The following is a 14,397-nucleotide window of genomic DNA, read 5'->3' as shown; positions in this document are numbered from 1 at the left end:
AAGTTACTGTTTTCTTTAAAATATAGTACCCAAAGTGCCTCTAGGTTACTTAAGTACCCCCATTCTACCGGAAGCGGGAAAAAAATAGGTACCGCGTTCTGTTTTCTAACCGGAAGACACTCTGTTTTTGTCTACCGAAGATGCTCCCAAGTAAAAATCCCACTTGCAGCCCTTAAGCGTGGATGCCCCTGGTGATCCCACGGAAGATGGCTTTGGAGGAAGATTTTGAGATGGAAAAAAAGGTGAAAAAATAGGCCGCAACAGGGTATGCGTTTTGTCTCCGTTCTTCTCCGTTCTTCTCTGTTTTGTTTTTGCCAATGGAGATTGTTTTGTCTGGGAAGAGATAGGCACCCATTAGGATAGATGCTAGATGGATAGGGAGAGAGCATGTCGAACCTTTGTATTGACCTAAAAACGCTGAGACTCCCTCTTACTCTTTACCTGTTCCCTGTTTGAGAGAACGCTGATATTCCCTCTTTCTCTGTGTAGTGAGACTCTGCTCCACTATATTCCTAAGTCTGTTTGCAATTCGGAATTATCTGTTCATTGCCTCCTTTTTTTCCATTGTCATGGCTTCGGAAGATACTGCTAGCTCTGTTTTTATGGCCATTTGTTGTTATGGTAGCGAAGCTATCACGTCCGTGTTCAATACATTATTCGAGAAAGTATGCGGTGACAAACCTGTTGAAGGAATGCAGAGACGACTCAGGGAAGGTTGGAGAGACCAATGTCTACCTAAGCTTCCGCTACAAACGAACAGGGCGAAGTCGGTTCGAAGGTCGACTCCGAGGCGGGACAGAAAATATCTCCTTGCTCCTCAGAATCGGGTCGGAAGGGTTCTACTTTTCCAAAAGGGGAACGGCTTAACAGGGGAAAAGAGGAAGATCGAGTACCGTTGGGAAGTGGTTTTCAGTTCTAGGGTTCGAAGCCGGGGCGTAAGAATCAAGCGGAATCGGGCGAGATTTTTATGGAATTCTTTCCGTCGGAAGAGAGGATTAGGATATGAAGATTGGGGACGAACGAGGGCTGGAATTGGTGAACTTTGAATAGGGCTCGTTCAAATGAACACATAGCATACGAGGAACGACGGAAGAGGAAAAAGGTCAGGGGTATTTTGGTCTCCTTATGAGATTTCATATGTCAATGGACCGTTTATTAAAAGCACAGTCAACAGGGACTATTCGTTATACAGAGGTCTAACTTTGGACCGCTAAGCAACTTTCCAATAATTTTTGGGCAGCCTGCCTGCGTTGTTTTGGAAAGTTAATTTATAAATCTACTCGCTATAATGTATTAAGTTTGAAAAGTGGAAAGAAAGGAAGGAGGAGAAGCCGTTGGTTCAAAAGTCTACAGAAGTTGCTCACTAAGAAAAGAGAAAAGAAGAGCCTGCACTCGCCTGCTTCTTCTTCTCCCTTTTATCATCTTTCTTTTGAAGGGGGAGACGACAAGAACTAACCGTTGGATGTGCCTCCCTCGTAGAATCTATGCCATCTGATCACGTGTGTCATTATTTTAAAGAGGTGATGGACGCTCCTTCTGACGTGGGGAGATGGGAAGAGAATATACCAAAGAGAAGAGATAGCCCTACCGCCTTAGAAATAATAACTTATTTGTGCATCCTATCCGGCCGGAAAGTACAGGCTTTCAGATGGATCAGTTTGAGAGACGATGACTAAAGAGCCATCTTTTTGTTTTTGAGTTGAGGACGTTGTTGCTCTTTTTTCTGAAGTTCTTCTAATAAGTGATCCAATATTGGGCATGTTTTCTGAGAATTGGAATTGGAGAAAACCTGGCCAAATTTTAGTTGAAAAATAGCAACCCAATACTAAGTCGATGAGAATTTAAATTCAAGGTACCGACAGTTCGAACGAATCTAACAAGATCTAACAGCTAGCTGTGTGCGAAGAAAATAAAGATTTATTCGAGGCGGTGCATATCTATGAGGAGCTAATTAATAGCGCTACAAAATGGATGATAGCTTGCATGGCCAACCACACTGGGATTATATTATGGGAGTCTGCAAATGATCTTCCGGATTAATTTTTGTATATTTTACTTTTTGATTCCTATGGATGTATCTGTGCATGCATGGCATAATATTTCATATTTACCAAAAAAAAGAAAATAAAGATCGAGACAAATAAGAAGCTTCATAGTTTGCATGCCCCATGATTCTTGTCGGCATGCATCATGGTCCAAGATAAATCATTTTCCTCTATGTAGTCTCTCTCTCTCTCTCTCACACACACACACACACGTGTGCTCACGCTTGCACTACAATGTTGCTTTTGATTTGGTTTAATCACTATCTGGAGCAGTCCTTATGTTAGTTAACAAATTGGACCTAGATTGAATCAGGTATAGATCTCATGGAGCCTTGGCAGTCTGGACCAGTGCAAGATTGAGCTTCTCGGCAGCTTCAGGTTTAATCAACTTGACGTGTACTAATACGTGGAGTCTGTACGTGCTCCTGGTCACTGGCTCCTACGAACATCTGCACACAGAACTGGGGTGCCTAGTCCAATTGGTTTGCTTACTAGAGCAAAGATTTTAGGGTCAACATAAGGCCATTTGTAGCCCTCATTCTATCAGCTTATGGACTGGGCCTGAGATTCCTCTTGTTGACTAACAGAGGCCTGCTCATAAGTTCTTTGCAACTACCCTTAGGGTATGCCCATGCAGAAGCTTGTGGCCGGCAATGGCTCGATCGATTTTTCAACCATGGCTTATCTTTTATTCAAGTAGATGCTTCAGCTAACATTGTTTATGTCATGCGAAGAGCTTGATTTCTGTTTCGCATGCTTCGCGGCATTCCTATTTATTGATTGCAACCAATGGGCAAAATATAATAAATGAAAAATTGAGAAACTGTAAGAATCCGTGCGGGCATGTATTTAGTCTCATATCGATTATTCATCGAAAAGATTTTGGATACTTATACAGGAATAAGGAACCCAAAAAAAACCCTTCCGACTAGTCTTTTTGAGTGAGGTCCTGAATTGTGACAAAAATAATGAAACTGATTACTCTTTTAACTGATTATACAAATAATATTTTATCACTATATTCTTGATATTGTGGAAGATCCATGCTTTTGCATAAGAAAACGGTCTGCTTGTAGGCTAGTTTGAAAGATAAAATGTTCAGGTGTTTGCTCTCTAAAAAGTGGAAAATTTTCTTTTTCTACTTAATGGAGCTTACCTTTGTACAATATAGCTGACGTGTAGTAGTCATCAGAAATCTCAATGTGATATCTAGTACTATCATATATATTTTTGACAATAGTTGATTCTCTTTGCTCAAAAAAAAAAAAAAAAAAAATCTCTTTCCCTTTTAGAGTGCATGGGCTTGGATTTTGGTGGCCCCCAAAAAAGAAAAGGAAAAAAGAAAAAACGAAATGTAGCATTGTATGCATGTAAAGCATTAATTAGTGAAACAGTTTGAGTGGACAATTGGGCTCTTGAAGATCAAATGCTGGGGAAGATCATTTACATACTAGAGCTTGCGTTCTATCCGAATCAAGTCCACACAATGTCATTAATCTTCTCCTAAATGGACTGACATTGCCCTGCTTTATGTTGTTCTTCATGAAAGCAGATACTTTTAGCTATTTATACTGTACTTTCTAAATAAACACTCGGACACAGCAGTTGCTGATTGAAAATGTTATTTTTTAAAAGAAAGATGCCAACAACTTGTGACGTATTTGGTCTAAAATAACTTTCTCAATTAACTAAATAATCCTTCATATCAATTGGTATACAAAACTACAAACTCTAGCTAAAAAGACATTACAAAACTATTGCTGCATCTTTAGAAGACCTTGAGAAAATATAAAATTAGCCCAAATGTTTAGGATCAAAAAATTTAAACAATACCTTCCAACTAGATTGTTACAATAATTCTATCCAAAATACTAAAATTCCAAGTTATTGTGTATTAGGCTTTCAAGAATCAATGCGGAAGAAGCAAAAAGCCAAGAGTGCTTCGGAATATATTGAGTCCCTAAATATTGAGCACACCTACAATGCAAGTGCCCTCATATGAAGTAGGATCACATCACTTAGTCTTCATGACAAGCTATAAAGAAGCGGTTTAAACCAACATAATTTGAGTATGGAAGTCTCTTAGGTTTTGTGGTATAATCTCAAGGTACGCATTCATTCAAACCCCAAATTCATTGAGACACTTATCTTCTTGTTGCACAGACGAGACGGAATCCATTCATTTACGCCACTTCATTTGAAACTGTTGCCCAAGGTGACAACCCAAGAGGGGGGGTGAATTGGGTTTTCTAAAAATTATGTTCCCTAATTTTTACTTTGAATAGACTGCAGCAGGATAATAGGATGTTATTTACTTAAGCTCTAGGCAATTACAAGTAAAGCAGTGGAAGATTAAGCTAGAGCAATTATATTATGGCTTTAGGGTGCAATTGATCTAAAATTACCTTATAGTTGTATGATCAATCTTAATCTATGTGTATGGTAAGAATGGAGTGGAAGCTAAGCAAATCACTTATAACTCTATAGAAAACAAAGCTAGAGATATTACACAATCAAGCATGAATGGAAGGCATGAAATACAAGAGATAAGGCATCACAAACACAAAGATGTATAGTGGTTGCACCCCAGCACCTACATCCACTCCCCAAGACCTCTTGGGAATTTCACTATAATCCTACCGATTACAGCCGGTTGTTTTACAAGCTCACAACCCAACTTGTTGTTTTACGAGCGCACAACGAACTCGGTCGGTTTTCCCAGGCTCACCGACTAGAACCACTCCGATTGTTTTCCCGGGCTCACAATCAAACCCTTACACGTTGGTTTTACCCTCGGCTCACCAACAAACCTAAACCCCGTTGGTTTTCCCTTTGGCTCATCAACAAACCTTACACCGTTGGTTTTCCCTTTGGCTCACCAACAAACCTTTAACCCCTTGATTCAATCCCTTGATTGAATCAAGTTACAAGATATTAAAATAAAGAATAAAAACAAATCAAAGCTTCATAAACAAGCAAATATGACAATATAAACAAATAGAGTAAAGAGAAGCCCTCAAACGAGTTTTGAAGATGAAGGAGCTCGGCTTCTTCTTTACTTGACCCTCTTCTGATTTGGCACGAAGTAGAGGATCACCGAGGCAGCACACGGATGGAGAGGAAGCTTTGGGATTCACTTGGATGCTCTTCTTCTCTCTATTTTACTTTGAATGGCCCTTTTGTGCTTATGGGAGATTTCCCTTGTAATTTCTTTGGAATCTCTTTCCTAAATGATCTCTCCCACTTCCATGAGTTCTCCCCTAGCTCTCTTCTTGTTTTTATAGCTTTAGATGGCGTGGAAACAAGAATATAGCCGTTAGAGACAAGAAAAAGAGCCGTTGGACACAGTCTGTATTTCCTGACAATGTTACCGTTGGGATCGGAGTCGACTCGCGCGATCAGGAGTCGGCTCGCCTGTTGCAGGAGTCGGCTCGTGTTTTACCGGAGACGACTCGGCCACTGTTCCAAATTTGAATTAATGTGCTTGCCTCGACTGGGAGTCGACTCGTCTTAACCTGGAGTCGACTCGCCAACTTCTGGAGCTGACTTGGCAATTTCGGAGTCGGCTCATCCACTGAAGTCCGTGGATCCAATTTTGAATTTTGTCCTCTCGAGTCGACTCGACTGTCCTGGGAGTCGACTCGAATCTCAAAGCCCGAACTCCCGATCCTCTGTCTTTTGGCTCGTCCAGTCTTGGAGTCGACTCGAACTTCCTTGGAGTCGACTCGGCTCTCAGTTTCCGAAAGTTGGTCTTCTGCCTTTTGACGTGAAGCTTGTCTTGGAGTCGACTCGAGCTGTCTGGGAGTCGATTCGAATCTCAGAGGCAGTAACATGGTTTTCTGTCTGACGATGGTCGCGGAGTCTCGGAGTCGACTCGTGCAATGCGGGAGTCGACTCGAATCTCAGAGTCCCAAAAATGCTCTCTGACTTTTTCCTTGTGTTCCGCTGAGAGTCGACTCATGCTTTCTTTGGAGTCGACCTGCCAACCATCGGAGTCGACTCGTGTTCCACTGGAGGCGACTCGAATCTCAGACCCGAAAAACTGCTCTCTGACTTTTCTTTGTGTACCTCTTGGAGTCGACTCTTACTACCCTGGAGTCGACTCGTTGAACATTGGAGTCGACTCGAAATCCTCAGGAGTCGACTCGAAGACTATTCTTTTGAATTTTTTCTTTGATTTTATTCTTCCAAATTGAATCCTTTGAACTTTAAGCTTGGGCCAATAAATTGTAGCTTTCTTCCAACTTGAGAGCTTTGGAGGCCTTCTTGTGTTCTCCCAACTTGCTATGTTCCTTGCAAAATAAATATCTTTCTCCTTGCAACATAAACATTAGTATCTATACTTCAAGGTTTTGTGATCATCAAAATCAATCTATGAATCAATCTTTGGGTCATCAGAAACAAACTACATTAGTCGTAGATCTTATTAAAATTCTCTGATACTGCCTGCTCCCACAAGGAAGACTGTGATACTTGTTTAGCGCGCAATCAATCTTTTTCCCCCCAAGTTGAACACTGCTCCTTGACTATCGTGTTAAAATTAATAAATGAAATTACATGAACGCAGTTATGAGTTAACATAACCATTAACCCATATCTTCTGCACAACCTTTAAAATTTCAGAACTTACAATTCTGAATCGGAAGTTGCTGACACTCAGATGCTAAATTGAATGGCATCGACAAGGTATACTGCTTCACTATCTTTACATATATACAACCCACTAATATTCTCGTTTAAAAATAATCAAATCATCGGGTGCATGCCATTTCCAAATGTTCCCCTTATAATAATAGTCATAGCATCAATGTCGAGGTGTACAATCCCAAGGACATAATATTCATCATTGGAACCGATATCCATACTGTGAGAATCAAACAAATATATATATATATATATATATATATATATATATATATATATATATATATATATTAACATTATAGATAAGTCAGTTTTTTGTACTAATCCCAACAAAAGTGATTAGGTAGCTCCCTAATCTTTTCTCAAAAAAAATGAGAAAAATAGTTCTGATAAAAGGATAAAGGGGCTAGAAGACTTTTTAACTTCTTATTGATGTTTAGCACTAGTACACTGCCAAGTCCTATGAAACGCCGTGAAGGATCACAGGAATATTTCTCCTTATATTAGTACGTTGTCAATCGTACGTTTGCTCGTAGTCTGACTGCTTTCATGTCTAAATATACTAGATATCAAAATTTAATGAGGATTTCACTGATGCACATTCTCATAAGCCATGAAGATAAGCAAAGGTCACTGATTGAAGGTCCTCCATGTCATGATATGCTGAAGTCCAGGTGTTTGGTTGCATGTCAAGAGTGGCCATGGCACATGAAGGGTCGTCCTCAGTGCAAAAGGACGCGTCCTCGTCGTTCGAGCCAGAACGGGGGTTGTACAGCTGAGAGGATTGAATGCAATTGGCTCCTAAAAGTTCATTGTTGTAGTAGTTCATGCTCTCGGTATTTGGATGAAAAGGTGGCAGCATCCTTCCATCCCCAGTTTGAAAGAAAACCTGCCCATCTTGTTGAAAAGGTGGAAATTTTTTACAGAGCTTGTCTTCTTGAGGGGTGAGAGTGGCACGAGAGCCATTGCCAAGGCCTTCTTGGGCTGCTTGGGCCTTGAGAGAGGCGAGCTGTGCTTGAAGATTGACAACCTGCAAACATGGCACAAACACCGAGGAATCAAAGACTGAACTATTACGTTATGCCATTGAGGATGTGCGAAGTTGAGATTAAATGATTGCTAAGTTGATTAGAATGATGGATACGCTTGTTGCTTTGATGTCAATGGAGCGCTTACTTGTTGTTGGAGGGCAAAGATGTGGGCAACGCAGCCATAGATGGGATCTTGGAGCCTTGCTTGGGCCTCGTAAGACATAGAAATGGCGGCCTCGGAGCGGTCGTTTACAGGGAGGTGCGTGAGGAGCTTGGAGACATTGCTGGCCCCAAAGACCTTATGGATGGCTGCGAAGTGTGCGGCCCCTTGCTCATGGCAGAAGTACGGGGCGAAGACACATCCCCTGACACACTTCCTCCTTAGGAACTTGCAAGCTCCACAGGGAGAGCCAAACCCTGTCATCTTGGCCTCTAGGAGTCGGTGGTATTTTTTGGCTTGTGGGCTAGGAAGTGCACCATCCCTTTTGCTTATAAACACCAGGATGAGAGGAGGGTGGATCATATTGTGATGAGTAATTTATCTGTCTCGGTCTCCTTAATGGCCTACAAATTTCATTATTCTTTGCTTTCCGTACGTAGCCCTCTTCCTTTCACCTCATCTCCAGTATTATACTCACATGAGATTCCATTCAAGAAGCCTAAAAGGACAAGGAGCTAACACGAAGCCAAATCATTTCTCCATTTCTGTTGGCTTAATCATTCAAGTTGTTTTGGTCGATCCCGTTTCTATGATAACCACGAGGACATTTACCTTTACAACATATTAATGGAGCATTTTATCAACCAAACACCAAAGCTACAAGAAAATTACGGCAGTGAGATCATGAGAAAAGAACATCTGGCCAAGGGAAGCAAAGGAATAATTAAAAAAAAAAAGAAATAAAGCACAAGCAATTCATGCATGCTTGTGCAGATTCACCGTTGCAAGCTTGTTTCCAGGTAGTCACTTAAACCAGTCACACCACACGGTAAAGCTGCCATTTGTTTAGGATTGTTGATCACCATCAATCAATTTCGCGTGCCGCCATGGGCCTCAACATGAGGGTCCTGCAAGTTCTATGAAAAAAAAATGGAAAAAAGAGGGAGGATCTTGCAGTAAACTACATAACCAATTACTCTGCCTAATCCTAGCACTTGATCTAACTAGATTTTCTTTTGTGAATGGCTGTCTGTGCGTTTGAATGTGTGGTCAAAGCAAGAAAGTTTTGTAATTGTGTGCGTGCTTGGTAATAGCACGGCATATGATTCTACAAGAACAGGAGTAGGGGTGGGATTTGATTCAACCTGAACTTTGGTAAGTTTCAAGTGAATCAGGCAATATTTTCTCATCTATCTATGGGTCACTTAGGCCAGCCATTTGATAGGGAGATCATAAGTGGGTGCAGCTCCTGCATGGCATGAGCCTCCCTGGAAGCCATTATCCCCCACCTTTGCCATGGTTTCAGTCATGTGTACTTGTTGGCCACTTAACCATAGGAGAGCAGCCGATTTTTGAGACAGCAAGGCAAAGTTCCACTGTAGACTTTAAAAATTATCAGCTGTTCAATTATTTGCAGATTAAACTAGAAGCAGCAACCTAAAAACACTTGTAAAGGGAAGTGTTACTTTCCAAATTTCTATAGTTGAGAAAAGAATTATATAGTTTACATCTCAACTGCCCCCCACCTATAGCTTTTCCCTTAGACTTAGAAAAGTGGATGCAACTTCCTCGCCTGCCCTCACCTCAGAAAAACTTCTCTGATGCCCATCCTCATGGCTCCTGCAAGCCGTTTAAACTAACTGATCACAATGTTTATTAACAAAAAAAAAAAAGAAGAAGAAATAGTGATTCAAGCCATGAAAACTACCTCACTGAATCAATAAGCCAGGCATTTGCTACCCCATGTCCTTGTGGGTATTTTGCTCTATGGGCATCCCATAAAATGAAAGGAATATATATGTATATATATATATATATACACTCCTTTCTTCAGTGTTGGATGGTCCTACGAGGTCCACTAATGCACCTTTCTCTAAATGCTTCTCTCTTATTCCCCCTTCTTAGGAATCTGCATTTCCTTGTCCGCTTTCTAGACTTCCATGCATTACTTCCGTAGAAAGGGCTAATTTTCACTTCACGGAGTGGTAAAAAAACTTTGAAAAGTTACCATCCTTTATTTGAATAACTATTAGAATTCATGCTTTACATAACTATTAGAATTCATTCCTTTTTCCCATCGAAGCATAAGGGCTTCGCATATCAAAAGGAAGCCAAAGGCCTTTTGGTCCTTCTCATCACAAGTACATTGGTGTTTTGAACGCTTCTTTGTTTGTTTTCCGCCTATACCCTGGGTTAAAAATTCTTTAATCAACATATATTAAAGCTAATCTGCAGAAGGCTAGTACCTAGTTGATGAGCCAAAAAATGCCTAATGGAAAGTGGACCTTTTCTTTTCCTTAGTTAATAATTTTATTAAAAAAAATGGTTGTTACTTCTGAGTCATGCCATTCTAGGGCCCATATTTGGATTGCGACCAAGCTAACTCGTCATTTGCACTGATGCATGGGTGGTGAATGATGCACACTGAACCAATAGCGCTCTCTCTCTCTCCATATGTATGTATGTATAAAAGAGAAAAATGGAACAATAGTTATTAAGAAATTATATCGTACACCACGTGCAGCACTTCAATCATAGTCGCTTGTTTCTATAGATTTTATTTATTAACTATTTATATCGGTGCACCGCTATGTGATGTAGAATATAATTTTTCATAGTTACCCAGGAAGTTAATCAACATATACCCTAGGCTAAAAATTCTTTAATCAACATATATTAAAGCTAATCTGCAGAAGGCTAGTACCTAGTTGATGGGCCAAAAAATGCTTAGTGGTTTTTCCAGCATTATTTCTAATGCAAAGTGGACTTTTTCTTTTCCTTAGTTAATAATTTTATTTAAAAAAATAGTTGTTAGTTCTGAATCAGAAAGACCAAGCTAACTCGTCATTTGCACTGATGCATGGGTGGTGAATGATGCACACTAGACCAATAGCGTTCTCTCTCTCTATATGTATGTATATAAAAGAGAAAAAAATGGAGCAATAGTTATTAAGAAATTATATCGTACACCACGTGCAGCACTTCAATCACAATCGTTTGTTTCTATAGATTTTATTTATTAATTATTTATATTGGTGCACCGCTATGTGATGCAGAATATAATTTTTTATAGTTACTCGAGAAATTATTTTTTTTACTTTCGTGTAAATGGAGTCTCCATCAAATGTTTGGGTCAGCTGGCGAGCCCACAGAAAAAGAGAGGGGGAGTTTGTTCGGGCAGCCTTTTATTTCTTCTAGGGATCCTCGTCCGCGTGCTCGATCTTTCCAACGTCACATCACCACCGATCAAAACAAAGAATGACTACGTGTCCCCAACGTGTGCATCATGTGACTCTCTTGGGGTAACACTTGCAATTGGACAAGTTTAAAGAGAGAGTGGTTGACAAGTACCGCTTCCTATGGTTTGTTTGGTGGAGAACAAGCAGTGGGACCCTAACGAGAAACCAAATGAAGTGGGGGGGGGGGTTTTGATGGAACAGACCATATATATATATATATATATATATATATATATATATAAGCATATGAGTGGGTAGCTAGGTTGATAGAAATCACACAGAGAACTTACTTGGTAGAGGCTAGCTTGAGTTTCATGAAATGAGTTATCCTTAATATATACAACATCCTAGACTTATCTTGAGGAAAGGTAGCTTTCCCCTCCCTTTTCTATCAGAAAAACAAAAAAAAGAATTAGCTGTTATTATATATCAATTAGTTGCATCGCAACAATGACTAATAATGTGATTAAATTGCAATTAGAGTTGTTACTCAAGAGTATTATATTTTTTAAAAAACTCTTATTTTATTTCTTTTTTAAACAAATTATCTTTAACATATTTAACATCCTATGAAAGGGTGGTTTGCCAGCCTTTTCTGTCAAAAAAAAAAAAATCCTAGAATTAGATGCTATTACATATTAATTAGTTGCATGGAAATAATTAATGACCAATAATGCGATAAAGTTGCAGTTATAATTAAAGTAGCAAAATGGTTTATTTAATCGTGCACTGGACCATACAGTAGGTGATTGAAAACATGAACCTGATGTGGGTTACATTGTTTGTCCGGCCGATCACCTTTATGTAGACATTAATATAAGGATAGCTAGCTAGACCATTCATTGAATTCATGAGACAGCAAGGATAGGCTTCCACTTATGTATATGGATATTTCTATGATATAATTAAATATATTTAGTTAATTTAATTGTAGAATTTGTAAAATGGTTTTATGTTCTCTTTATAAGAGATATTATATGTTGTCATATTTATGGCTATAATAGCGAGGCAGAACATCCCATTCATAGAATAAAGTTTTTATGGCATAGCCTCTAATTAAGAGCATAAGATTATCATCTTCGCTAGAGCTTGATGACAACAACTATTTTGATCCTACATGTAGGCTTTTGATCGAACATTTGATCTTACGCCATTTATGTCTGGTTAAGTAGAGCTTGTATGTTTCACCCTTTGCTAAGCTCCGCGCATCTTGGGCAAGCCTCAAACAATTAGCAATAGAGCACTAAATTTCTAATTGTTCTTTCCATTTGTTTTTTAGATGTTAATTAGAGCTACCAATTTCATGTTTAACCAAAGATGAAAAAATAAAGAAAAGGATAAGTCAGATTCGCAGAAGCTTGTTTCCACCAAAAAAATGATCTGTAGAAGTCTTTGACACTGTGACTAAGCCCCAGCTGTTTCCAATCATCAGACGTGAAGCAAATTGTTAGAGAAATGTCACTTGAAGACGTCAACAAATCAACAAGAAGCCAATTGGTTCTTCCACTGCATATCAGCTCTTTTATATGGAAATGAAATTGTCATTCATCTGTGTAATTTGCTGGCAGACACCAAATGGTATTACTTCCACGGCACTTAGATAGGTTGGAGAAAAAGAGGTATCCAAATTAATAAAACTAGATATCTACACTACCACGTAAGAAGAACAATTGTTCGATCCAGCGAAAAAGGAATGTATGTCAGCTTTGACAACTCAAACACACTTCGCCACTAGCTAATAGAATTTCACATCTTGTTGCAACCTATTTTAATGAGCTAGAGCATATTAATCTGAATCCCATGCATAAATCCCTAAACAGATCTTGGGTACAATGAACAAGCTAGGTTCAACTTGGTTGGCAACTGCTTCCTCGAGTTAAAATGAGCTAGAGTTTTTCCTCAATTCATTCAAGGGTAGCAACAAGGATAAGGTTGTCTGCTCGGATCGGAGAGCGTCTAATCTTCTAGAGACACGGAATCATATGATATATAGTCTATTTCTTTCATACAAGTTGTTTAATGGGCATATGGAGGCTTGGTTATACTAATCCCTTGTGACAAATTGATCACTTAAGACAAAAGTAACATTTGCATCAGAAAGTGATAGCAAGAAAATAAATAGTTCATGAATTATGAACTGGAACTCAATTCTGATGTAACAAGCTTGCACATCAAACTTAGACAACCACTCTGCGAGGTCATACTTGCATCACTAGGTGCAAAGAAAATCCTATAACCAAGCGGTGCAAGAAATATTTTGTTAAGAGAGTGTGGTGGCTTCACATATCAGCGAACGTGTGATCTGCTACTTGTCACATTATGTTCAACGCTGGATTTGGATTGGTATTCCAAAGCCACGTAACCTTAGAGATCATTCCATGTATCCATTTCTCTGCTTAATGAAGCTATTCACCTCGATGGAGAAAAAGACTTATAAAAGTATTTCTTTTATATAAGTCACGCTCACGTAGTACTCCCGTGGGAGAGAACTCTGGCTGTCATTTTATTTGGGGGTTGGTCAAATTTGGCACGGCTTGGAGGACCGGACAAAAGGGTGGTGCGGCCCAAAATAACCATAACGGGTCATTGAAGACCGGTCAGGCCGAGAAGTTACATGTGGGGCCGCCACACATGCGTTCTTATTATTGCCTAATTCTAGGGTTTTCTTCTTGTCCCATTATTTCCAAGAAGCTTAAAGAAGTCACCAATATAACAATTGATCGGACAATAATGTTAGTTTACATTTTGTTGTAATGTTAGATATCGTAATAGTTGTTGTATGCTAATGAGTAAACATTTGTTTTTTTTTAATTCTATTTTTTCTCCTTTTGGTTTCCATAGAGCTTAGCCACACGTGAACTAAATTTAGAATATTCGTTCAAGACTATCACTCGAGCAGTCGAGGGAGGCAATACCACACCAAAATTAATGTCTTGCTTAATGTCTTGGCATTCCTTTTTGGTTTTTAGCTCTTAGGGTATTAAGAAACAAAATGATATTTTTTTGCGTGCACTGCAATAGTAGTCTTCTTCATCACTTGATGTTCATTATTTCGAGTCTAAGGGTCAAGATGTAATTTCAACATTTTTTTTTACTATGTTTTCCCTCTTTAACATGTTCTTAAAGAAAAGGAGGAGGGGGGGGGGGGGGGGGGGGGGGGGATCCTCAAGTGTCAAATGGACTCTCCATTATTCTTATTCGATAATTAAAGCCGACACATTTAGGTGCAGTCCACCTGTCACAAGAAGCAGCAACTTAAGTCGCATTTTGATGGCTCA

At 39.4% G+C, this 14,397-nt stretch overlaps 1 protein-coding gene across 1 annotated transcript; it reads right to left on the bottom strand.

Annotated features, from left to right (window-relative positions):
- Positions 1-7,092: 7,092 nt before the first annotated feature.
- On the bottom strand, positions 7,093-8,537 carry LOC103696200 (LOB domain-containing protein 29-like). Its single transcript, XM_008777735.4, has 2 exons — positions 7,866-8,537; positions 7,093-7,719 (listed from the first exon to the last, which is right to left on the bottom strand). The coding sequence occupies exons 1-2, from the start codon at positions 8,241-8,243 to the stop codon at positions 7,294-7,296; spliced, it is 804 nt and encodes a 267-aa protein (XP_008775957.2). The 5' UTR covers positions 8,244-8,537; the 3' UTR covers positions 7,093-7,293.
- Positions 8,538-14,397: the final 5,860 nt, after the last annotated feature.

Source organism: Phoenix dactylifera, chromosome 3 (genome assembly GCF_051530095.1).
Source record: "Phoenix dactylifera cultivar Ajwa chromosome 3, Ajwa_hap1_PhDact_Kaust_v1.1, whole genome shotgun sequence".
NCBI lineage: Eukaryota > Viridiplantae > Streptophyta > Magnoliopsida > Arecales > Arecaceae > Phoenix > Phoenix dactylifera.
Note: the sequence above shows the minus strand (reverse complement) of the source record. Positions and strands in the feature narration are given on the sequence as shown.

Bases quoted from the DNA above. Each gene is read 5' to 3' on its own strand.
- LOC103696200 (XM_008777735.4), bottom strand. From the start codon at position 8,243: ATGATCCACCCTCCTCTCATCCTGGTGTTTATAAGCAAAAGGGATGGT. The intron at 7,720-7,865 runs GTAAGCGCTCCA...CCATGTTTGCAG, and splicing joins TCTTTGCCCTCCAACAACAA to GTTGTCAATCTTCAAGCACA.